The sequence below is a fragment of the Solea senegalensis genome, linkage group LG3 (genome assembly GCF_019176455.1).
Source record: "Solea senegalensis isolate Sse05_10M linkage group LG3, IFAPA_SoseM_1, whole genome shotgun sequence".
In the NCBI taxonomy this organism is placed as follows: domain Eukaryota; kingdom Metazoa; phylum Chordata; class Actinopteri; order Pleuronectiformes; family Soleidae; genus Solea; species Solea senegalensis.
Window position 1 is genome coordinate 8,573,602 of NC_058023.1, and position 26,912 is coordinate 8,600,513.

The 26,912-nt window shown below is 42.1% G+C and overlaps 2 protein-coding genes across 2 annotated transcripts in view; both read right to left on the reverse strand.

Annotated features, from left to right (window-relative positions):
• Positions 1-147: 147 nt before the first annotated feature.
• chrnb1 (cholinergic receptor, nicotinic, beta 1 (muscle)) lies at positions 148-18,882 on the reverse strand. The gene is made up of 11 exons (XM_044020541.1): positions 18,691-18,882; positions 16,773-16,906; positions 14,987-15,031; positions 14,750-14,859; positions 12,411-12,519; positions 12,162-12,306; positions 11,427-11,612; positions 9,856-10,079; positions 6,292-6,467; positions 2,276-2,423; positions 148-2,151 (listed from the first exon to the last, which is right to left on the reverse strand). The coding sequence occupies exons 1-11, from the start codon at positions 18,749-18,751 to the stop codon at positions 2,005-2,007; spliced, it is 1,485 nt and encodes a 494-aa protein (XP_043876476.1). The 5' UTR covers positions 18,752-18,882; the 3' UTR covers positions 148-2,004.
• A 7,415-nt stretch (positions 18,883-26,297) lies between these two features.
• fgf11a (fibroblast growth factor 11a) overlaps positions 26,298-26,912 on the reverse strand; it is a 64,872-nt gene continuing 64,257 nt past the window's right edge. The window contains exon 6 of the mRNA XM_044020796.1: positions 26,298-26,441. Coding sequence (XP_043876731.1) covers positions 26,299-26,441 — 143 coding nt within the window. The 3' untranslated portion in view covers position 26,298. The remainder of the gene's footprint in view (positions 26,442-26,912) is intronic.

A 26,912-nucleotide genomic window follows, 5' to 3' on the forward strand; every position in this document is an offset into this window, starting at 1 on the left:
CTTGAAGCGATGCAAACGTGAGCTGGTCTGCTATCCCGCTGCTTCTTGGATCCTTCATGTCGCTTTTTATCACATCAACTGTGTGTATTTTGAAAGGCCTGTCACATTGGACAGATACATTTATTTGCACTGTCTCTAACTAGTAACTGCCCTCCCTCATTCTGGTCAGGGTCTCCAGTGCAGAAACACAAACAGGCCATAAATCAGAGCTACGCTGAGAGTTGAGAGGAGAATAATGTCTCGCACTTGCCCTCCTGCATGCCGCCCCACGCCACTCCCAGTATAAATACATCAGTCGGAAGGGCCCCTTGGTGTTTTCATGCATCTGTTGAGCAGCCTGTCTTCTCGACCCTACAGTTACATGCAAGGTCAACGAGAGAGAGATAATAAGATGTGGATAGAAATGAAAGTAATGGGAGTGCGACATTGACACGCAGTCTGTTACACTGAAGCACTATCAGCACCATCTCCACACTGAGCGACTGAGACTCTCAGTCTTCAAATTCCTCAGCTGACACACACTGCATGCATGCATGAGTGTATCCACACAGGGAAATATCAGGGAAGCCCATGCGCCAGTGTCCAGTAAGCAGTCCCGGTGTGGGGACTGTTAATAATAGCAGAGAGGGCAGGCGATGGAGTAAGGGGTCACAACTCTCACGGCATCAACAGATGGAGCTTTTAAAATTTGTCTCTCAGAGCTTTATTTAAAAAAAACCAACAACAACAACAACCGAAAACGCAAAATTAAAAGGGCAGGTGGTGTGTGCGTCTCCAGGAGAGCGGGGGAAAAAAACAAACTTGAAAGGTCTGTCGTCTGTTGGTGCAACTGTTGATTTGTGTTGGCGTGCTGCTCTGCACTCCGCACACATACACCGGTGCCCAAAATACAAAGAGGATTAGCATGGTTGCAAAAATATCCACAAAGCATGTGCCACGCTCCAGCACATTCTGACAGAGGGAAATGAAAGGCATACAGCCTGCTCATTATAGCATCTGGTTCGACCTGGTGTTTATGTGTTAACACCACATATGAGTATCAAACACTGGATCTACACTCTTCCAACCGAGAGTCTCACAGTAACTATATACTAAAAAACACACCGGGTAAATTAAGAGACATGGCAGCCACTGTAACATCGGCTGGTTAGTTATATTTCATACAATCATCGACACCTTTGTATGTTCCTGTTCCTGTTTCGGTGCATTTCAGAGTGTCCAATACTGCAGTTGACGAATCTGTGAGCGCCGAGAAGCCTCATGATAAGTTGTCTTATCCTATGAATTTCAAGATAATTTCACGCCATTCTCAAAAATACATATAATAAATGTGCATGTCCTTTAACTTGGGTGCAAATCTTGAGAATCGTACCTGCAGACGGTCAAGACATTCATTTCAGTGACACGCTCCGTTTGTTGCGAGCACAAGGTTAAACATGGTAATACACAAATGCACCGTGTCACCTTCAAGTGCCGTCATACCAGTGCGTGTTTACTCTGAATGGAAAATCGTCCAACTTCTCGGTTGATTTATAGCGTCGGTAAACTTTTTCCTGAAGCGTTCATGGTCTCAGTCACTACTTTCAGTCAAGCGTGATGTGAATTTTGTAAGTTATATTCTTATTCAGAGGGAAATAGGCGACAGAGCTTGGCACATATGAGTGAACAACAGTGGGATTGACAGCTGATATCGTGCGACAGGAGCCAGGGTTGCATTTCCACAATGTTTACACTTGAAAACAAAGACAGCCGGGCGAATATGGACAATTACAGTCAGATGGTGAGACACTAATGTAAAGGAAGTGTATGGTCGATGGCCTTGTTTGATTTGAGAATAATCTTTTGAGTGTGTATAAATGGTTGTTGACATTGATACAGAATGTTGCCAGTATCGTCTCTATCGTTCAGGCTGTATTTAAATTGATAGTGGCAGAAATATGAGGTTCCGAGGCACAATGGTCCAATGGTGAACCACACACAGAAAATCGCTGGCAGAAAAATGCCTTACATCGGTTTAAACGGGTTAGTGGGCGTGTGGTTAAAACGGGCAGTGGCGAAGATGGCCAAGGTTCCCACAGTGGTGAAGACGACAAAGATCCAGAGGAACATGCGGTCCACCACCATAGCCACGTACTGCCAGTCCTCCTTCAGCTGGACGATGTGGAGGACAACATAAACAGTGGAGAATCAAAGATTAGATCGAGGAAGGGAACGTGACAGGCAACAAGAAACAAGAGTAAACAGAGCTTTGAGAGGTAATAGACAACAAACTTACAGCTTCATAGTCCTTCTCGGCCTGCAGGGCTTCTGCGATATACGTAATGGCTTCTATGGCTGACTTCAGATCATCAGGTAACGAAAGATAGCTACTGGGGCCGTCAATGAATTTCCTGAGGTCCGTGCACATGCCCTCGGGCTGAAACCTGCACATCACAGATACACACACCGTTACACATGGACACAAAGTGTAAACAGTTGAGCTGAACAAAAGCACAGGAGCGTGAGCATGTGTTACAATAATTAAATAAATAATTTACTAGGCCTCTGTTGGGGAATCAAGGTCACCTCACATATACAGCAAATAAAAAAATAAAAAAAGTAATATAAAAGAAACAAACAGAGAAAAGTGCAATTTGAAAGAATTACAAAATCAACGAGCAGAGGTGGGTTTTTAGGCGGAGTTTGAAGGTGACGCGAGGAGCCAGATAAATCACATTCAAGCACTGATGGTCAAACAGTACGCCGTCAAAATTAATTTCGTCGGACAGCGTGCACTCAAGTATGGCGGACGCGATGTCACCATCACATTAGCATGACAGACCTCTGCTCTCTCTGCTCTGGCGTCTTCCAAAAACCAGGCACAGAACAGGCTCTGGGCACGTCCACCGTCGAGTGCTAAAGTGACACATACGTGTGAGTGCACTGTAATTAAAAGCTGTAAAATAGTAATGCTTGTCTGAGCCAGTCTACGTGTCTGTTTCGCACACTTTTGTCATTCAGAGGGGGGGAATAAAGAGAAGGTCAGAGGAGCTCCCTGCATGGGCTCACTCTGCCAGTGAGGGAGTCACCGCTCTGCATCTGCTGACTGGGCTCTTCTGGCGTGTGTGTACGTGTCTGAGCGTTTGCTTGCGTTTGTGTTCACTTGTTGCCTTTAGTTACCAGCCGTCGGCCCCAGCGGGTCACCGGGAGTCGCGAGGGGAAGCTGGGAGGAAGTTTTTTGGCACCTACCTTCCTATTTTTGTCACTCACATTTTTTTTTCCCCCACACAACAGCCATAAAGGAAATCCAAGTTTGCAAAAAGAAAACGGCCTCTTTTCCTCATCTTTCAGTGTGAACACACCTGTGACCTGCCTTCCTAATATGTGAAATCACAATTACACAACAAGCTGCTGGCCAAGAGTGTGTTGGCGCAGCATCCTACATGATTATCCCACGTTTACCTACAAAAATGAGCGCCTCACACAGACACTCTTACACCGACAGTAGCACAGCCCTGTGGATTCAGGAAATCGGTCTGTGTCGTCGTGCTTCTGTTACTGTCTGCTGAAGCCTGTCAATGACACACAGGCTGTAAAGACAACACCTTGATGAGACTGTGAGGCCAACAAAGCACATATTTTGCTCTAAAATAACAGTGGTCAAAATAGAACAATGTTATAGCAGCAAAATCCTCTGAATATGATGTTTGTAGGACGATGTTGCTTTAAAACCACTGATGCGATTCCAACGATTACCAATCAGTGACTTGTGCTGTGATACTTTCTGCTGCATTTCTGCACAGTGGCGCAGCGTGTCCTTGAGCAGTGACAATGATGGATTTCCACTGGTTGCTTCCGATGGGGAGGCGCAAACCTCTGAGTCTGAGGCTCACTGTAACAACAAGTAGTGATGCAGCAGATGACGCGCAGCACACCGCGACAAAAAAATGTTTCGTTGAGAAATGACCTCGCAAAAGAAATGAGAGAATAACCTCTGGCTCTCGCTCTGAGGTGTTGAGCGTCGTCTTACGACACGTGCTGCCATCAGGGGGGAGTTGGAAATAAGATGAGTCAGTGAAATATTTGGGAAAAACATTAGTTTGTTTGATATCACTGGAGTTAAATAGTAATACATAGTTACACACATGAACAAAAGGAGAATGATGCATTGCCTTTTGTACGTGTGTACTATCATATGAATATTGTACAGAAGAAGACGTTGTAATCCCCTTTAACACATTTTGCAAAATCTATCGTCTATTGGTTCCCTCAACCTTGGCCAATCAAATATAAAAAGAATCCTTTTTCAGAACAACCGCAATCTCCTTGCTGGTGAAACACCTCCTACACTTTTAGAGCTACCGACAGAAGCTGAACCCAGTGAGAATGAGTTGTAGGTCAGGCGGCTCAACACCAGAGGGCACTCTGGCATCATGTCTATGAGGAGACATGAAACGTGCTTTTGACCTCACAGGCAGGGCAGAAAGGAGAGCTGCTTGGTATTCAGCGCAGGAATTCCCGGGTTTACAATGCAGCGCTGCCGTCGCTGCTGCTCCTGCGAGTGTGGCAGGTGAGGAGGCTGTGACCTGAAAGAGGTGGCGCCACATCATGTAGATAGAGAGAGAGAGGGAGAGAGGGAGAGACACAATTTGGCCTCTTAACCCTTCTTCCCTCTTTGCTCCAGTGTGGCTCAAAGTAGCACTTCATCAGCGAGAAGTAAACGACTATTCGGGAGACTAATTCAACTAAAACTGGCTGCATCTGCTGCCAAGACATGGCACTAAACCCAATTAAGAAGGGTGTGTGTATGTGTGGACTCGAGGGATACTGCTGTCTCATCACATTGCTCTAATAGAGCCCCCCCCCACCTTCCCCCCATCACCCGTTCTTTCACCTCGACACCAAGTGTCCCGCTCTAATGTGTCAGAGACGATTTGCACAGGGTCATTATTATTTTAGCAACGATTCTCGGCTGCCTCTTGTCTCTCCCCTCTGGATATACTTCAGTTCTCGCAGGAGGTGAAGGATGGAGAGGGAGGGACAGCTACGCACGCTGTGAGGAGTTTTGGGTGTATTAATAGAGCAGCAGCAGCAGCAGCGATGCAGGCTAGTCGTCTGCGTAGCCTGACGTCCAAGACGTACTGGAGTCCACCTGACCAAGGTCACCTGTTTTCTGTGTCCAAAGCATGGTTAGACTGATAGAACAGTTTGTCACCAGTTTGTGTGCCAACATTGGCCCGACTCCAGCTCCTTACTCATCAGCTCCAGGAGCAGCGCTCTGTAAAACCTGTAATGAAGCTCATCACTCTGAGTTTCTCTGGGCGGGGGGTGTTTGGGATCTAAGGTCTAAATACCATTTTTCTGCACCTTTGCGGAAACATCTTCATTCTTTATGAAGATACACTGGAGTTTCTAAATAGTTTAAAACTTCCCCATTACCTGAATTCAATCCCTGTCACAGTCTACACCAAAGGTCAGGGAGTTTTTACGTCTCGTATGACTCGCTTCCTGTTAAGTTCTTGGCTTGCAGCAGGGCCTGCATTCTGGCAGTTCGTTGAGGTTTTACCGCAAACCAATAAAAAGATGACACTGTAATATTTACGTCCAGGACACGCAATATGACGGTGACTTTTAGGACGACGTCTTGAGTGTGTTTGTTCAGCGCTTGGAGCAGAAACTAAAGCAGCACTAACATGTCTGTCTGTCCATATTTGAGGCAACAGCTCTGCCTGCCGATGTTTTCTAATGTACAATGAGAGTTTACTTGCTCAAGAAAAGAAAAAATGCAAGCCGGGGGAAAACCGGGGAGCTTGGCAGCTGACTTTAAAGATAACGTGCTACACAGAATTAAACATGAAATTCTATGAATACTAAAAAAAAAAAAGGACATGACAGAAATGGCCGGATTTCACTTTAAAGTGCTATTGTTACACTCTGACAGTTTAATGTGTTTTTAATCACTTCTGTTGCAAGAGGTTGCCGCTCTCACAACTATGGTATAGAGAAAGTCGGATATGGTGGATTATGATTGTCAGGCATGAATATGAGGTCGCCTGGATGAGGATATGTAACGGACGGCATCCTTTTCATGCTTTTAAAATCAGCCTCACATTTAGTACACATCACATCCACGGAATACAAAATACATACAGGACTGTATCACACAAAATATTTTAGTGGATGAATGTCCAACATGGATAAAAGGCTATAAACTAGGTGTGACATAGCAGTCTACCAATTCTGTACTCTTTTTCAGGGCTCATATAGAATATGTCAATCATGTTAGAGCATCAAGAGCATGCCCGGTCTCACCTGTTAGGTCGCGGGAAGAGGATGGAGGTGTCTGGTTTGCGGATGAAGTATTCGTCCGCTGCTTTATTGATGCAGATCTTGTATTTCTCTTTTCGGGGCGAGAGTTCCAGGTACAGAGGGGTTTCCACTTTAGGCCGCAGCATGCAGAGATAAGGAGGAAGCATGTGGATGAAGATCTATGGGATGGAGAATTGAGCCGCTATGAGTTTAAGTCAAACATCCATTTGTAGTATCCTGCATTCCCAGAGAATACTTCCCACTTTAAGTTCTATTTGGCTCACACAGACGTCCCAAATCCTAGCGCCTTTCCTGGTATTCAAAATCCATTTGTTCGGCTTCTTGTTTCATGCTTTCATGATTTATGGAAAAGCTGAAAATGCATTTGCCCTGTTTTTGCCTATTACGGCTGAGGAATTACTCAAAATGTTGAAATGAGCAGTGAGATAACCTTTGAACAGTTGCAGCTGAATGATGTGGGTGGCGAAACCAAATGGCTAATGCTGTCCAATTCCTCACTGTCTCCTCTCAAGGTGTCCTTGAGTAAAGACGACAGACTCTGGATGCTCCAGTGGAGGTCCTCCACTGTCCATGGCAACTGCAATGTTGCATGACTTAAAACTGGAATGACATAATGTTCAAACTGCCCTTTAACAAGACATTAAAGGATTTGATGATACAACTGCAGATAATTGGGCCAACTGTCAGTCTGGATCCATCTTTTGAAATAAGTCCTGGCTTGTATATAATAATATAATTATAATATAATATAATATAATATTCCACTGGCCAGGTTGCTGTTAACTATACAAAAAAAATGTATGAAGAAGTATTATGAGTTATGATTATGCACTGTTTTTTGCCACTGTAAAATTGATAGAGGTCATACATATTGAGGATACATTGCCTGTATCTTTGCTTTTGAGTTATCATTTGCAAATTCTATCACCAAACTCTAACTTTGAGCGCTCGGAGACAGCACAGCTCCCTTTATGTCGTAAGGGGGGAAAAAAATACAAATATCTTAATTGAATAATTAACGATGCCCTTGAGTCTTCATGTAAACAAGCGGTCGCGAATATGCATCCTGTGTCTGTCGCCGAAATACTGTGCATGAAAGAATATGAATATTAACCGACTGACTCAGAGTGGTATCGCAAAGATGTGAACAGAATATTTCAGTTTAAAAAGATAACTTATTTTTCATTATATATATAAAAAAAACCCTGCTTGTGTATTGTGCAGGTGTCAATTGGATCCATGTTTAAAATAAACATGAGTTCATCAGACTGGCAGTGATACATCTCATCTTTGGGCCTTGGGTCTAGATTATTCCACTTTGAGAGTGTGTATATACACATATATTTATATATATATATATATACTGTATATACATGTCCTTAAATCCTGGATGACTATAAAATAGACAATTTTGTTCAATTCAACCATGGTCGCACTCATTTTGAGCCCTTGTGGAGCTTTTATTTAAAATCTGGTTTTAATACATAAATGAATTTCTTCTTCCTCATTCTGGCCAATAAGAAATGGATTTCTCTCACACCTTACGAGGCGTAACTCTATAAGAGAGGCAAGTATATCCAGGAAGAATCCATTTCATCTACAAAGACCCCATTCCATAAGCCGTAACTCCGCTGTTATTGGTTCCTTTTCTGCCTGTGTGGGACTGTGTGAACATAACACACTCACAGTCGCGGAGAGAGAATCCAAAGTGACGTCAAGGTCAAACCTAAGGAGCTCAGAGGGCAACCAATATTGCGCTTGACACCTACTTAGACCAAATGGATAAAGACAATGACATTCATTCATTATCAGAGTGAGCATCCGTGCCCTTAAAGCTAAAGTAATAGACTCCAAGGCGCAGTAAATGTGTCTGTGGAAAGATGCTGAGAAATAACATGTTAGCGTGTGTTAACTGGTCAGTAGAGTCTGAAGATGAGGACGTATTGCATCTACTGTCGGGAACCAGTGACAGTATATAGTTAAGAAACGTTACAGGACAGTGTCAGGGGTGAGTTATGGGGTCAAGACATGATCTCGAGACTCGAGTTCTGTCCACAAATCTTTCATATCCACACTGATCGTCTGAAGAGAAAGGGGCGAAAAGTGAATGAACCTGCAGTGTTCCTTTGGCCATCAACTTCCATTAAAAATAGATACATCAGCTGTGTCTTTAGTGGACAGCGTGACAGAAGTCAGAGGAAAGTATGGAGGTGCTGCTCACGCCTGTGATTACGCTCACATAATGTGCAGCGAGGGCAACGGCTACTTATGGAGGTTAATGGTGTACCATGACGTTAAGGATGTTCAGGTCTGTGTCAACTTAAATCAGTCGACCGCCTGAACCTCCATTACCAAATTAGCATTAGACTAATTATTTCCAGTCCACACTGGACTTTGATGGAATAAGACAAAGCTTGTCCACATTATGTTGTGTTGTTTTGCTTAAAATTGAAGCATTTTGTACTTTTATCACAGCTCATCACACCTGATCACACTCAACGGCCCCCACATTAAAACATAAACATTTTTATAGTATATATAGTATAGTATTTTCGCTCTGTTAAATATTATTTAACCCTTTAACACCAAGGGTTTCACAGATGAAAGTGCAAGTGGGCTTTGCGTTACCATAATTATGTGACGGTTTCTAAAAAGTTCCACGACATTATTACGGTAATTTCTGTTGCAGAAAGCCGGCGAAACAGCGTCTTTGTCACCAGCGAGGAGAGAGTTGGAAAAAACGTCTGTACATAGTTTCCATTTCTTTGGCCTGTTTTTGCACATTGAGACAAACAAACAGTTTTATATTGTTCAAATTTCAATTTTAAAAGGCAAAATCTGGTGTTTGTTTTTTCTGAATAAAACCTTTTTGTTTTTTTTTTCATTTTAAATTGTTAAAAAAGTATTTTAACATGCAGTAAATTGTAAATAAATGCCAGATATTGAAAGTTATTCTGTAAAAATGCGAAACAACACTTACTCACAGGACATTTTCTGGTTATTTTTTGGTTAAAATAAGTCCGTCTTGACATTTTGAGGTTTTACAGCGTTAAGGATCATAGAACTTTGCATCTAATTTCTACGATTCATGCCACATTAGTTGAATATTTTTCGTCTAAGCCTATTCACCTATTCACCAGACTCAGTCATTTTGCTGAATAATTACAAATTGTCACCTACATATGTAACATAACTACAACCTTGCTGTAACCTGGCATGTACACATATTTTTATGACTGGTCATTAAACTATGTATGTCATAAATAAATAAACTATAAGCAGCCTTCATGTATTAACCGAACTTTGGCACCAGTGAAATGCCAACATTCAGTCATTCTACTACATCACACTGTAAAGGCCATCGTGGTTTGATCCATCTCTGGAGAAGAAGTAACATTTTACTGAGGCAATTTTGTGCTTTGCCACTGCATTTGACAAAGTGGGTGTTCTGTTCTGCTGGAGAGATTCTGACAACATATCAGGAATCCAAGTAATTAACCTGAAGTACACTTTTGCACGTTTGTATTTGGGAGGGACGGACCTCACCTTACGGACCCACATGGGCATCATGTGAGTTTTGGGGGAGCGGTGATGTAGATTGAGGACGACCACACTCAGGATGACGGAGAACGTGACCAGGATCATGGTGAACATGATGTAGTTGACAATGATGGGGACGCCCAGTGACGTCTCAGGAATGTTATCAGCCAGCAGCAGCAGGAAGACAGTCAGGGTCAGCAGGACGTTGATGGACAGGCCCATCTTTTCACCTGGTTGGGAAGAACATGATCTGTTAAGTATTTAATGAGGATTACCTGTGGTTGGAGTATGTGGCCTGTGTTGTGAGCTGTGCATGCATGTCTCTGCCAGTCTAAGGGAAGCTTTGCTGCAAAACTGTGGAGTGAAAAGTGTCACTGGTGGGCACGTGACAAAAAAAGATATTTCTCAACTGTGGGGAAACTGAGGTTGGGAAGCATCATTCCTCCAGTGAGTAAAGAAAGCAGAACATGTCTCTGCAGTGAAGTTAATACAAGAAAGTGCAGTGCATAAAATTATTGATCAGATGCCAAAAAAAAAAATCTATTGGCATATTACTTTAATATCTATGAGTGGCATAGTGTATGAGTGGAGACGATACTTTATAGTCATGCACGCATGTCTGCAGATGGTGCAGGAGAGCAGACCTTGAGATGTCCCACAATCAGGACCAACAAAAGATGAAAACAAGAGGTGCAGCGGCTGATCTGTTTGGAATAACAGTCTTAGACAAGTGTGTTATGCTATACACGGGGTGTGTTTTGGGCTGTGACCACAGTAACATCAGACCCATCTTCCTCACATGGTTTCTTCTAGCTTCATTAAAGTAATATGGGCATGGCTGAAAGTCTTCAAAAACTGTGCAATTCACCTTTGATACCTTTTAATACCTTTGAGATTCCAGGTTTCTTGCTGATAGGTGACTATCACTCAACACAGGCACGGGACGATCACTGATCCAAAATAATTGATGACTGAAAAAAAGTGTGTGTTGCATCTTTATGGCTGCACTTTTTTTGTGTGAAAAATCATTTATTAAGGTCATAGATAAGATAATACATCATGAGGAAAAGATGCAGCTCTCCATAGGCACATTAAGAAACAGATCCTTTCTTTGACGTTAGACAAGATTTTCAAGTCACTCATGTGGAATATTGATGTTTGTCTTCATTCACGATTAACATGACTATAGAAATTCTCCACAATTAACTTATTGTCAGTGCTTTCAATCCCAATAAGCGATAATATCATTTATTGTCCCATCACTGCACTTAGTCCTATTAGTTCTTTACTTAATACTTAACATACTATTTGACAACTTATCGGCCCGCAAATTCTTGATTGACTGATTTTCTTGATTTGACAAGCAACGTTCCGATTGAAAAGTGCTTTCCCTTGTAAAATGGGAAAATTGACATTTAGCCTTGTCTGCATCTGGACAAGACCTGAGGGCTAAAAGCACATATAGGCTCCCCTAATCCTCATCAGTTTCTCACAGCGAGGCCAACAGACTTCAGCCGTCTTTACCACACGTTTGTAACAAGCTGATTTTGTACACATGACTCTGTTTGTTGACATACCTGCATCAGGAGGCAGGTAGAAGTTAAAGATGGCGATGATGGTGATGAGAATACAGGGGAGGATGATGTTCAGGACGTAGTACAGAGGCTTCCTCTCGATGATCAGGTAGAAGACCATGTCCTCGTACTGATCGTCACTCATGACCTTTCTGCTCGGCTTGTGTTTGATGAACCACTCGCCGCTCTCTGCGGGAACGTGCAAAGGAGACGCCTCGGTAAAGCGGCTTCATGTTTTCGAGGTGTGGTTGTATCGTGTGTTGACACATTATCAACACGCACTTTGCTGAGCGCGCCACGGAGCAAACAGACATTTGCTCTCACAGCCATAATATGGGTGCCAGCAGAGACAGACGGCAGAACAGATTTTGGCCACTGCTGCCAAATCACTCAGTTGAAATGCTTCATCTTGTGACTTTGTTTCTGTGAACTACTTTGTTAGGAATTTCCCTTTAAGTGAACCAAATCTCAACAAATTAGGCAGGAGTAGACTAACAGCCCCAGTGTCCCCTAGAAAGGCAGCTTTTCCAATGGACTTTGGTGAGGTAGAGTGACCCCCCCCCTTTATAGAGTCTGTTTATAAAGGGTTTCTGACAGTGACACAAACTGGCAAACACTTGTTACATCTGTGTTTCCCCTTTCCTCTGCTGGCAGCCATGGTTTATCAGCAAATGTCGGAAACAGTGAAAATAAAAAGGATTTAAATCTCGACCAAACCCTCTCCCACCAAATGCTTACCACCAAAAGACTCGTCCACTTGGATCTCCTTTATTTCCTTGCCTTTTGAATCCAGCGCGTACTGCAGTTCGATCTCTGTGGAGTCATAGGTGTAAGAGCGGAACTTCATCGTGCAGTTCTGCCAGTCAAAGGGGAAATATTCCACCTACACGGAGAAACAGGGATGTCACTGGAGTCACCAGAGGAGCAGGCTCAGGGGAGATGAATGTTTTGAAAAGTGTTCAGGGTTGTGTGTGTTTGATGTTCCACCTGAACAGCACAGGAGCTGCAGTACAATGCAGGGGGAGTCCAGGTGACTTTGCCGGAACTGTACACCTGAACGTGGACATGCAAGGCCACGTCAAACACCCCATTGTTACTGTGAATGGAGGTTGAGATAACATTAATTCTTTACAAATGATTACAATAGACTGCATGTTATAGCAACTTGGTGACTCCACCGTCATTAGCTGCAATGATGTCTGATGTCGTAGCCACAGAATTTTATCTTTTGTTATATTCAGACATATTTTTTCCTTATAGTGTTTCATCTCTTAAAGATAATTAGCAGCATGATTGTCAAGTTTCGTTTGCACAACCACTAAGACACACAACATAAATTTGGTCGCTCTAAAACGTGAAATAGCACTATATTTTGTTGGTCTTCCATAATAATTAAATAAAGAAGAATATTTTCCCTAAACCTCAAGTCAAAGCAGGATGAAAAGCTCTCTACATCCACATCACATCTTTGAGAGCAGACCAAAACAAAACAAACAACATTGATTATTGCCATTCCACTGATGGGACCTGGATAGTGGAAAGTTATCTGTCCTGTGATTGGTTAAAGTCTCCTGTCAATCTATAAACTAAAACATTATCGTAGAATTATTGCTCAAAAACACCATCCCTACTGTCGATCTTGTAATATATGGTGTCTCATTTTACTATTTGTATCATATCGTGTCTTGTATCTTGTACTGACTCATGATGTGACGTCATATTTTAAGGCATCATCTGGTCTCATGCTGTCATCTCATTATGTTACGCTATGTCTTAACAAGACAGATGACTTGCATTTGTCTTCGTCCGCTAGACCCTCAAACGGCGATACGACTGGCGTGCTAATGTGCTAACTCAGATGTACCTGCCATGTATTAGCAGCATCCCGGGGTTCGACGCGAGCCTGTGGAACTTTGTCTCATGTCGTTCCACTCGGCCCTGCTTTGTCTTTGTTTTGTGCTGTAGAGCAGACTTTACCTAAGACGACAGACGGGGTAAAGCAAAATTCTGTCTCATATGTGTGTGATTATTGCGGTCACACTTCTCCTTCCTTTGCTCCCCGACCACAGCCACCGAGTACATCAACGTTTGGCTGTGGTCCCGTTTCTGCAAGACCCCACTAAAGCATTTTAATTGACGTGGATGAAATAGAGGAGCACTATACGTTTTCAACGGGACACTTCTAAGTGCAGCATCAGTGTTGGATGCAAACCAAACAGGTTGGGCTCACTCGCAGCACAAGACACAACAAAGACAACAAGTCAATTAGACGCAGATTTAGTCGTCTGTCAGGACGCTGTGTTTGGCTTTTATGGCTCGGTTGATTTATCGGGGAGACGCTCGTGTCCTTCATGTCGGCTCCTCCTAAAACCATGTCCCTGTGAAGGTGCTGCTAAAATGGATCCCACGCTCATCGAGAGGAGGTATATGTGATTTGATGTAGCTCAGCAGTATATCACATATAGGTTTTGGGGAAACCATGCTGCTTAAGTTCCTAATTAGTGTGTTGATGAATGGAGCAGTGGTGTACTGCAGAAGAATGAACACTTTTTTATTTAAATCTGTAAAATAGAGTATTCCCTTTACACAGGTGCTGTGCATATACCTGCATAATATGACATTTCCGGGGCTCTCGTTTACTCCAAGTCTAACCAGTGTGCCAGCGTGTACATCAGCAGAATGCATCACTTGTTGGTCACCATCCAAGTAAAGAGTGAAATTGATATGTCAGTGTTTAAACGAAATACGGAACAGCGGGAGATGCTGACGTACGCGGTGGTGGTGTAATCCAGCGGCATGTAAAGTAGGAGCAGTCGCCGGGGAAAAGTGCAGACGTAGCTATGACCAGTGGATATTGGGGGTGATGGGGCGTTAAAAAGCTTTAATGCAGTTTTACACTTGAGTGCAAACTTGTCTTCAGCATCACGCCTTCTCGCAAGCAAAACAATAAATACTCATAAGAACTGACTGTGACCTTGAGTTGGAGGTGTAAGGAGGAGGATCTAAGTGATTTTACCCACACAGAGGTGAGAATTAAAGCTGACAATCATGGGGGAGGAAGATCTATACAAATGATCAACTCTCCGACTCTGAATGAATGCACAAATATGACCTCTGTCAGGGGAAGGAGAAGGGTCTTCATAAGACACCTACTGTATGGCAGGCTGTGTAAAGCAAGATCCGTATGTATAAAAAGTATATTCTATAGTCCTAAAAACAAAATGATTTTCCTTTGAAAGGAATAAACCATCTAAAATGTTACATAGTGGGCCTGTAAAATGGAAAAAAGTCACCCGTTATAATTGAATGTCAATGCAGTTGCTTACTTATTAATGAGGACTATGTCAGGCTGCCAAATCTTCCCATAAGGGATACGCAACACCTTGATTCCACCATGGTCCTTAGGTTTCCACGACAATCGGAAGTCCGTCCATTCCTGTATGGAAAAAGTGTACGTTCTCATATATGCACACATGTGGATTTGTAATATTTCCTCATATGTAGAGCTGTGACTCCTCAGTGTTTGGAGTGCTTGTGACAAGGTTTTGTGTACGTGGACTTACCAGATTCATAACAACAATTGTGCTCATTTCTTCTTTCTTCATGTTCTGCAGGGGCGATACAAGCAAGTATCTGTGTTATTTATTATTTATTTTAGGCCAAGCAAAGGAGGCTGATTTATTCCCAATAATATAATTTGCCCCCTCATCATCCTCCTCTTCTATTTTTTTGCTATTTTTTATCGATTTCTATGCACAGTTTGAGAACCATGGCTGTATGCAAACAGGTTTAAACTTGTTGGACATCCACAGTCTACATGGTCACCTGAAGAGTTATGTATGGTGGCCTGGAAGTGCCAACCATTAAAAGATCCCAAAACAAATGAACAAAAGTTGAAGCAAATTTACATTTTTGAAAAACAAATTTCAAAACGTGAAACACTTTTACAAATCCTGAAAAACATTTAAGGAAAGGGAATGTACCAAATGCTGCAAGTGACCTTGAAGTGATAAAGTTGTTTTTTTTGACCATAGGACACATGATATTTAACATACAAACTGATGGGGCTTGTGTAATGTAAAATGTTTATTTTGTTTTATAGAATAAACTAATACAGTGAACAAAGTCAGTGGCTCTTATTTTGAAAGCCAGGTTGAAAGGAAGTGGTACAGTATATACAGTAAATTGGTCGATTTACTTTTGTTTCCGCTTACTGTATATCGGAACAATATCTTTGTTTTGTAAATGGTCTGCACTTCCAGGCCACCGTAGTTATGGCACAGACAAGGGTGAAACAGCTGATTGCTGAGCAACAGGGCAGTACTAGTGTGTGTGTGTGTGTGTGTGTGTGTGTGGGGAGGGGGGGGTGTGACTGTTCGTCCAGCTAAGAGGTGGCGTTGTGTCTCAGCGCCAAGGCTGCTATTTAAAACGCTGGGAGGAATGTCAGAGAGACAGCTGGGATGGAAGCAGAGTGGGAGGTGGGTCGGGGCCATTGACTCAAACCCCTCCACCTCTCTCTCTCTCTCTCTCTCTCTCACACACACACACACAAACACACAGATATGGCACGAATCTCATCAACGACCTATCACTTACTTCCTGTAAGTGCTTGAATTTCCCTCAGGATGTCCTGGATGTGGGTGAAGGTTAATAATAACACTGTGTTTATCCAGTGGATTAGTTCTGGACAGATGTGCATGAAACATCCAAGTGGGTTAGTTTCCAAGATGTTACACTCGACCGCTTCCATGTGACTTCCTCTCTGGAGTAAGGCTGACCTCGAGCAGAGCATTTCTACAGTGGAGTCACAGTCTATATAATTCAAAGTACCTAAAAGGGAAACTTGAGTAAAAGAATCTTACCAGAAAATGACTTTGGTAGAAGCTGAAGTCACCTTTTTTTTTTTTTTAAAGTACATTAAGTTTACTTACTGTATCAAAATGATGTGATATAAAATGTAATTAAGATTTAGTAGTTTTAGTCAAAATAAAAGTATTGAAAAAGTGAGTAGCGCAATGGTAGCTCAGTGGTAGGTGTGGGTTCAATTCCTGGCTCTGCTAGTCTATATGTGTCCTTGAGCAAGACACTTACCCCAATGTTGCAGCATGTGAATGGGTATGAAAGATGTGTCATCAGCATCAAACCACTAACTACTCGATATACTAATCTGCAAGAATTATAACTGAAAGATCAACTGTTTGCAACATATATTATTGTTAATATTGTTCAATTTCTATTATTGTAATTGTGCTAAGAAGTAGATATACAGTATAATATAATTAAAAAACCTTGTCATTTTAGGCACATTATTCTCTATTTTCATGCAAAATGAACACGCATCACACTCACCAGTCCTACGAAGGATGACAGTATCATACCCACGCGGACCACCACCCTGTCTTCAGGACTGGGTGCTGGCCTGACCTTCAAGTTGTAATTGGTAAAGATCTTCCTCATCAGAGCCTCTTCCTCGTCTGTGGCATCTGGAGAACATATTGAGAGGAGTTAGCGTTTGAATTATTAATAAACAGATTATTATGTCAGTGTCTGCTGGATGTCCATCACTCATCATCGGCCGCTATAAGCAACATGATGGAAGCATGAACAACTGTACTTCAGATTTTGCTTTATGTTGTTGCCTATTATTATGACGTAGAGTCACTCATCTTCCTTCTTGGAGGTCTGGTCTGACATCAACAAAACAGTTCCCTCTAATGGAGCTGCCACAGACTCATGGGATGTGTATTGTCTTTTCTACTGAGTTATAGCTGAAGTTACACCTATAAATGAAAGTGATGACCTAAAAGAAGAGACTTCATAGTGTATTAACAGGGATTTGCAGACATTTTTAAATTCAAATAATAAAAGAAAATACATCTATTCTGAAAGTGTCCAAGGAAAGTGTCCATTTTTGCACAAAACTCTTTATTTCCAGCCATTTCCCTCCTCCACGTTGTAAGGTTAGAGGCATTTATAATCAGCAGCTCCAGTGACGCAGCATTCATCATGTTTGGCACAGCTTTGGCCCCAGCAGGATCTGACCTGACGGGAATAAATGACAACGATCACCCAGCGAGGCACCCTCATTAGCTAGGCACAGGGATGCATGGCGGCCGCTGATGGGCCAGAGTGAGGTGTGGCTGGGGAACGCTGACGGAAATTAGCATTTTCTTCTCTCTCTGGCTCGTTCAAATGACATGGTAAATAGGTCAAATACAAGCACAAGACAAAGTTGAGGGCTATAGCAGATTTATGTTTATGAGTTATTCTGTGATGCAGGTTTATAGTCAGTTAATGGTTTTTGTCAAGTTTTGTAATGCGTCTGAAGAGGGCATTGTTGGATGTGTTGATCTAATTTAATTCTTATAGCTCTTTTCCACATACCTAGTTTTAGGTATTTGTCTTCAGTGCATTGGTCAGCTGATATTTTTGGTGTTTTATGTCAGTTCGCACGACTGCCTCGTTTAACATTCACCTTAAAGCTCTAGCGTGTGACGTATGTCGCTGAAACGCCGCTAGATATTGAAAAGTCACACACTGTAGCTTTAACTCTGTCTGCACTGATTTGAAATTCAAAAAAACCTCGTACGGTCAAACGTCATTCCCGGTCAGAGCTGCAGAACAGACGGATGTCACTTCCTCTTGTCAGACGCTTTGAGATTAAACAAGTTAACACGAACAGTATTTTTAAAACAGGACTAAAGACAAACCGGTCATGTGATCATTGACCTTGAGAAGTGTTCTCTAACACGGACACAGATATGTTGGCGTTTATATTCATGTGTATGTGACGTGCTGGTTTTTTGGGTTGTTCTTTTAATCATCTTGCTATTAATTTTTAGATTCTTGTAATCTGTCCTATTTTCTTTTACACAGTGCAAATTAGACACCTACTGTAGCTAACCCTAGCTTATAAGCTGTTTTGTGCATGCTCCCTGTGAACAAGCTTATAAACAAATGAAATAGCTTTCGTCATTCGGGCTACAGGGAAAGTAAATAACAACAAACCAAAGCAATATGTAAACACATCATTGAGATTATGGTACTAAAATATAATCTCTGTCAGACATTATTATTCATGTAGGAACATAACGAGATAGAACATGTTTTTTTAATGTTTTTCCATTTGTACATTGGGAAATACACTGAACACGTTCTGCTGAGCACACGACATAGGATTTTAGCATAGTATGCACATAAGGAGTATTCAATGACTACTACAGCTCTATAACTGGATGTGGATATGTTGTGGCCACTTGTTGCTTACCTCCCAGTGTGCTCAGGCTGCATAAGCAACACGCCAACAGCAAGAGATCCCGGCTTTTCATTTTCCCCCCTCTTCAACTGAAAGTCGGTGGGTTAATCCAACTTCTCTCCTTTTTCCCTTCTTTTTCCAGCGTAGCACTGTCTGCTGGATGTTGAGTTTTAGTTTGGTCAGTTTGGACTGTTGTTGTCTGTCAGTCAGGCCGGCCGGGCCAACTGCTGGCTGCTCCAATTACCTCCAGGAAGGGAGGGGAGCGGTGCGTGTCAGTGTTCACCCCCTCAGTCAGCGTGAACCAGCCATTTCTGCCTCCTGGTTCTCAAACTGTGGACAGAGGCCTTGTGGGAATTGCCACATAGACAATCATTTTAGCTGTGATTTAGGCTTTTCTGTTATGTATGTCAACCAAACCAGTAGAGTGTGTGAAGCTACAGAAGCCATCATTATTCTCACAGTGAAACAGTAAAACTTTTTTGCTGTACTTTCCGAAGCCTTGTGCTCTGTAACATCACAATCCTCCCTTTCTATCCCCTCTACTCATCTCTCGCTCACACACACTTGGACATCGATGCCACTGTTATTTATGATCCACCATCACTGCCAATTGGCCTGTTGCCAATTTAATTACCATAGAAGCTAACTATTAAAAGCTATAGCAGCCTGTGTCAAGTCACACATCAAATGTTGAGGAGGGAGAGTATGAAGCCTCTGAAGCAACTGTTATAGATTACTGTTTAATATCAGAGGTAGGTCATCAACTTAAATTAGATTGATTGTGTACACAGGTAAGTTCCTCAGTTTACTTTCGACCTCAATTACATTTCAATTAATCTGTGTGATGACTTTGTTTATTCCCCTAATTACCAGATTGGGTTCACAGATTAGGAGTCTGCCCATTAAAGTGTGTTTAAGTTTAATTCAAACTAAAGTAAAGATGTCTTAATAGAACTTTCAAGTCATTTTTTTCTTTTAAAGTTTTGTCAACTTATTGGAGCGCTCACTCTTTAACTGAACTGCCTGTATCGGTTGATATGAGATTTTAGCATTAATTAAAACATTAAACGACTATTAAATCCATGTAGCCTTATGTCCATGTACCTTAAAGATCGTATCCTCCCTGTCTGTATCTTGTATGTGAAGATTTAAGAAAAAAACCCTTAAGAAAGTTTATTTATTAGAGTTTGTTCGGAGTGCAAAACTCCAAATGCCTATATCTGCAATATACAAAATGACAGTCTGTCGTTGGAATAAAATCAAAAAGCCCCCAATAAAACTCTCAGGAGACCAGTGGTACAATCATACAAATATATTAGTTTGATTTATTCAATTATATTCAATAATACGTCTCTGTTGACTTTGTGTAAGTTATTAAATAAATACAGATCATATTGCAAATGCAGAGACAATAATTTGGGATAATACAGTGTTTGGGCGTGGGGGATAAGGGGTTAAAGAGTAAATATTGGGTAATGACTGTTTCGTTGAAGGAGTCCAGTAAATGATTGGCTCATGCATGCTTGTAACTCCGCCCACCTATGATCCTCTGACCCAGCCCGGGAGCTTCTCCAACAATCCACAAACAAAGGTTTAAATGGCGTTTTGTTGCGGTGTCATTCCACCTTGCCAACAGCAGGGGGAGTTATTGCACCCCAACCACATTTGCATGTATATATATATTTATATATATATTTATATATAGATATATTTTTATTTTTTTGCCCCATTTGAATACAAAAATAGTGTCATTGTGGCTTTGATAGCTGGAAGACTGAAGCACTCTTAGTATTTGGAAGACCAGGAGAACAAGGACGATTATGGTGATTTTCTTAAAATCTTCAATAAGTTGGATCGTCCATGCAGTACAAAGAAAACAAAAGTAAAAAAACAAAACAAAAACGATTGATCACAGGTTCATATAACCACACACAGGTAGGAGATGCGTTTGTGTGTGTTTTAGTGTTTAAGGGAGAGACGGGCGACGAATGAGCAGTCCACATGCTGCAGGTGAGCCAATTAAAATCTCTTAAAGAGATCAGAGGTCAGTCGGTTGGTCAATCGGTCTTTGATTGACAGGTGAGTCTTTTGGGGGGGACCAAGAGGAAGACGTTTGAGGCCCATCTGTCCTGCTGCACTTTGCGATCCGGTCTTTTTGTTCGATATCCCACATCACGTGACAGGAAACATAGACACCGATATGCATTTGAATATCAAAATGAACACATCAAATCAACAGACGCACATGACGAGACTTATAGGGATTCATTTCGATGAATACCGATAATTAGATTTCCCAACATCTTTTCGTTACAAGTCACGGTACTTCCACCAAAAACACAATCCATACTTTCTTAAATTAAGTACACTTGAAAAAGAAAATAAAAATAAGTACAGTTCTTAGCATAGTTTACAGTGTAAAGTCACCAATAAAACACAGATGGTGCATTAGCTTGCAAGGGGTGAAGTCCCTCCGTGATGCGTTCGTAAAGGTCACCCCAGTTAGCCACATCTGTGCTGGCTTGGTGCAGGGTGATGTGTGCAATGCAGATGTGTCCAGGCATCGTGGATGTGCCTTTAAAACTATGGCCGGATTTTCTTCTATGAAGTCACTGCCGAACACAGCATTTGACATTCATAGAATAAAAAAAACAAAAAACATCAACGTTTTTTTTGTGAAGCAGCTTAGGAGAAAGAAGAATGAAAGAGAGGGAGAGAATCCGTCCGAGGACGGCGTCACTCTTTTGTCGGAGCACGTGAGCTTTTCTCTTTTCCTCCCTCTCTTTTTCTGTGTTTTCTGCTGCATTGCAGATGTGGTGAAGGGACTCCACCTCAAAGTAACACTTGCACACACACGCACACACACACCCACACACACACGCACTCTCAAACAGCAAATGGAGCTCCATAAAGGGGAAAGTGTAAAAAAAAATAACATTTAAATAAAAGCTCTAAACTTACAGTTGATTTCTGTATCAATAATATTCCTCCACACTCTCCCAGATAATGTGGCTGCACCTTGTTAATGGAGTTTATTGCTTTCTGCACAAGGACTCGTCCTCATTGATTTGGCCTCTGATTTATGCTCTGTTTTCGCTCTCCCTTCCTCTCCCTTTCTCCCTATTCTTCATCCCATCTCATCTTGGATACACGTAATGGACGTAGACTGACATTCAGTCACAGTTACATGGCGATTACAAAGCCAGCGAGTGCAGTTGGTTTGTGTGATTTATTGGCACACACACACACACACACATGCACACACATGCACACACATACGCCCCCCCCCAGGTTAAAGGGATTTTGCAAAAAAAAAATAAAAATGAAATGTCGAAGAGGAAGTGGAACTTCAAAGAGACATGAGTTAGCTTCCCTACGGTATGTGACATAAACCTCTCACTCTCGCTTTCTCTCCTTCCCCGGGTCCTTCACCACCCGGCATGCAGTTATAATTTGCTCCCCTTCCCTGACTTGGGAGAAATGGTCAGGGAAGGGGAGTCCCTGGGGGATAGGAGTGTGTTGTGAGGATGGAAGGATGTGATAAGTATGCAGCTAAATCAGACATACATCATATTTCGCTCTTTGATATCCACGCAGAGACACACACAGTCACACCTGCCTCATATTTCCTCACAGACGCTTGAGAAATGGTGACGCCAACTTCTCCAAAGGGCCGATATTTAACATTTAGAGGCGAATCCAGAGACATTTATCAGTAAAAGCAGTAAACTGCAGCCACGGTGACAGTGGAAGGTTTTCGCTAATCAAACATGAGCGCGGACAGACGGCCACAAAGACAAATGGGGCAAACTTTACATCCTGTAATTCACACACAGTCATTTGTAGTGGAGCCTGAAGGCTGGAGAGCACACAGGCTGAGTTCACACTTCACATAGTCAACAAAACACACATGCATGTGTGTGTGTGTGTGTGTGTGTGTGCCAGATCATTCGAACTATACACAGTAAAAGACTTTCTACTTTCTGGAAATCAATCACTCTGCAAACAGATTGATGAACACATTCATCACGCTGCTTCTTCTTAAATCTACAAAACCCTCTTAAAAACAAGAAGAACCAAGAATAGCGGGCAGCGATGACTTGAACTGATCCCCTGGAATCGCAGCGTCCATGCACACGTGTCACGAGAGGTGAAAGGAGCATGCGATGGCTTTGTTTTTATAAAATCATGGCTCTTGTTTCTTCAAAGATACTGAAAAAATAATTACAACTCGGTATTTGAGGCAGGTTATAAGACGACGATGATTGAATGTGTTGTTGTTTTTTGCATCTCTGCAGGCATAATATGCATTAAAAAAAAAATCCAGCCACGCTTGCGGTTTCATCAAGACTTGCAGAGAGTCAATACCAGAGGTTTAGATATTTTCAGATAACGTTTCTTTCATTCGTTCTTTGCTCACTTGTTTCCAAATGAATAAGTCCATCGTGTCTAAACCAAAAGTAAAATTGATTTGATGACATTTCAAACATGCGTGCTTTATTTCCAGGAGAATGTGCGCGGGCTTTCTTCTTGAACGCACCTTTACATCCTTTATACAACCACGCCTTATCTTACATCTATCTTATCTTACCTCTAGTCCCCCTCTCCGCCTCCTTTATGCATGAAGCACTGATCACAGTCTGAGTCTCCAATATGAAAATCATTGAAATTAAAGCACACACACACCTTTTTTTTTTTATATATAATCTGAACTCAACATTCACTATCTTAGCCCTTGACTCTCCTTAAACACGTTGAGTGACTTAAATCTTAAAAAAAACGCGGACATGAGGGAAATATTGCAACACAGATATCTAAAGCCCTTTAAAATATACAGTCGACTTTATTCTCCTCTAGCAGGGACACTGAATTAAACATTTATGTAATTACTCCGCGAGTAATAGTCAAACATTGTGTTCTGGGTAGAGCGATCCATGGGGGGAGTGACTGGTCAAACACACACCGTCCTGAAGGTCTATTTAACAGCTTAATTAAGGCCTTTGGTGTGAGCGCGAGGTTTAAACAGAGATTCTGTAACACAATGGGAGTAAATCTCAAGTCACTCAACAATGCAAGTTGCTTTTCTACATTTTTATCTCAATGCAGAGCCCTCCCCCTCTCCGTCCTCCGTGATCGCTCTACACCGCCTTCTCCGTCTCCCTCCGATAATTTGGTTCTCCTCGGGGGAATAAGAGGTAAAGTTTGTTTCATCATCTCAGGTAGCAGATTACTTTGCGGCCCCCAGCTCGCCTCCTCCATCCCTGCCCTGGTTATCAGCTATGATTATTTACAACCACAGGTTACAGGGGTGTGGGAGATTATGCACGGGAGGAAACGTGTGTGTTTCCATTACCATAATTCCATCCTAAATCTCTTTTTGCTCTGCTCATCATCACAAATTTACCCCCCTTTAAAATGCCTTTTCTCCTCCCGGTTTTGTGCATTCTGTTCCCTCTCTCCAAACCTCCTTTGATCATCAATCTAGCCGCGCTGACACACGGGACTCCCTCACTTCCAACAATACATAAACATTAGGCAGAAACAATTACCCTGCCTGGCATATTGCACCATGAAAGTTTGATATGAAAAACGATTGCTTTCCCCGCTGAATGGAGAGAACAAATGGAAACATGCACAACGGGGACGGCTGAGGTTGAAGTGTGAAATATTAACTTTCAGATGTTCTGGTTGTTTTTGTCAACAGGAGGAGTAAAAAAAGAGAGAAAATATGATCAAACTAAAATATGAATGTTGCCCTCATGGGTGTTTTCACATCAACCTAGTTTGAACTAAAAAAAAAAAAACAACCTTAAAGAAGGGAAAGGTTTGAATGGACCATAAGAGTTTAGACTAAAATGATATTAAAGCCCATGGTTAGATCCCAACACAAATACACCCATAATGTGTGTCTTTATAAAGTATTAAAGCAATAGAAATTATTGCGGCGCATCAAGGTGTGTTGCAGCGCTGATTATGCAGAATGAGAGTTGCATAATGTGTTCGAAATAAATCATGAAAATAAATGTTTTGTGTATCAGTCAAGCTCGAAAGAAAATGGATCTTGCAATTGTTTTTTTTTTTTTACAAAGTTTTGTCATGTTTTTCAGATTCCTCTCTCGTGATCTGACAGGGCCATTTTGTCGAATAAAGATCTGCGACCTTTTTTTTTTTTAAATAGAATTCATTAAAAAGGAGTTGCTACATATTTGGGAAAAAGGGGAAAAACACAGCTGAATCATAAATAATCGCTGATATTTTACTAATTTTGGGGGAAAACATTGAGACGATTTACAATTTTGACTTCACGTATGTACACGAACGGCTGCTTCTTTTTTTTTTCTCAAAGATTCTTTTTGTTTTGTTGACACAGCTGCTTCACCACCATTCTTAAATCATTTTGAATGTTTTGCAGCTGGCTGGCTAATCTGAGGTCACAAGCACAACACGCAAGGGTTATTTATTTATTTAATTTTTTCAAGCTGGCATGCCAATGTTTTGGAGCATCACAGGCAGATCTATCTCAAAATATAGATTTGGAAAAGAGGGAGAGCGAAGCAACTGATCGCGTTGCATCAGCCTTTCAGCGAGGAAAGGGGAAAAATTCAACGTGTGTGAAGTGCCTCGTTAAAGAGGAGAGAGCGTGATTATGAGACGGCGTCAGTCTGCAGAATCTGTGCACACGCGTGACTGTGAATATGAAACAAGCGCACAGTGGGACCGCATACACACCATGTGGGCTTCAGGCGTTGTGTGTGCGTGTACATTTGCAGGTGTGCATTGCATCTTATTGTGTCAAGTTGGGAGATTTTGTGGCCCCTCGTTCAAAAGGGTCAAAAGATTCTGATCAGACCCAGACTCCATTAACAGAAGATTGGGGGGCGGGGGGGGGTTTGTTGTTCTGCCGAGTGGAAAATTGAGTCCATGTCACTAAACTAAGTCGTGCCAAAGGTGAACACACACACACTCACACACACACTGGCACACAGGGCTGACAAGTATCCAGGTCACCTCACAAAGTCGCTGACACACATAGAAGACGTGAACCGGGCAGATGGCTGCAGAACAAAAGTCTGCGAGGGTCTCTGTGTCAGCCTCGGCATTTGCATGGCTCTGCATTATAGGCTAACGTTAGCATGGAGGCCCACGGGGACATAGGAACGCGACCCGTGTTGAAATGATGTGCCGCAGATTGGGCCGCTGTCGCCGGACCAGTGCGACTTCACGTGGATATTTGGTTGACAGGAGGAGGGATGTCGCTGAACACACCTGTGGGCTTGAGGTGACATGCTTTTACAGTGTGGAGTTATTGCTTTTACATCCCAGGCTTGGATAATCACAGAGGTTACTATAATAAGAAGGTGGAGGGCTGGTGTGGACGGGCATCTGTGAAGGTTAAAAAAAAAAAAGAGGACTTCCCATTGGTCAGCTCCACTCTGCCGAGATCTGCTCCTATGTTCTTCAGTTTCACACCAGCACATTGTGGTACTGCAGAGTTCTCTGGGAGTCAGTGTTGCAGGCATCAGGAGGGCAGGGAGGGGGGTCGGTTCTTGCACTAACAACCCAATTCAAGTTTTAGCTGGTGCCCTGTGTCGTCACCCCCACCTCCTATGTCTCTGAGCGCTAGGAGGTTGAAGTTTTGGTTTTGGATTGAGGGTCCTTCTTGCCATTCTGATGCACGGGCGTGTCACTGGAGGTCTTGGGCGTTTTCCTTGGCGGGCTCTGCTCGGCAACATCGTGTAGAGAGGGCTCCCTGTACATGGCCACTGAGGAGGGAAAGGTTTACACTGAGTTAAATACGGCCTTTATTTCGAATTTAGAAGTGGTTTTGTGTATTTCAGTCGAACAAAACTAAAAACAACTTGAAACAGATGAAAACGAAGCATAACAATAATACTGTTGTCTGTTTATCAAAGCAGTAATTGTGAAGAACACGTTTATTTGTCATTTAAGTTGGTTTTAATTAGACTGCGTAATCAAAAACTGTAAAAAGAAAAAGGTGTCTTCACACCAGATTGCAGCCGGAGAGCTGCTATTACACGTTTATGAAGAGCACACTAAATATAAAACATAATGCAGTAAACTTAAGCATGACAATATGACGGGTTGTGGTTAAGGTTAGGTTATTATTATGCTTTGGAGAGGTTTTTTTTAAAGGTTCTGTCTGCCTGAAGTTGAATTAATCACCGATTTATTGCACCAGCTGCTGTGCGAGGCTAAGTGTATTCATTGTGTGT

What these genes read in the sequence shown, in the direction of transcription:
- chrnb1 (XM_044020541.1), bottom strand. Translation starts at nt 18,751, where the DNA reads ATGAAAAGCCGGGATCTCTTGCTGTTGGCGTGTTGCTTATGCAGCCTG. An exon ending in CAGCCTGAGCACACTGGGAG is followed by an intron (nt 16,907 to 18,690) that starts GTAAGCAACAAG and finishes TATGTTCTCCAG; the next exon opens with ATGCCACAGACGAGGAAGAG. An exon ending in CCGAGAAGGACTATGAAGCT is followed by an intron (nt 2,152 to 2,275) that starts GTAAGTTTGTTG and finishes CACATCGTCCAG; the next exon opens with CTGAAGGAGGACTGGCAGTA.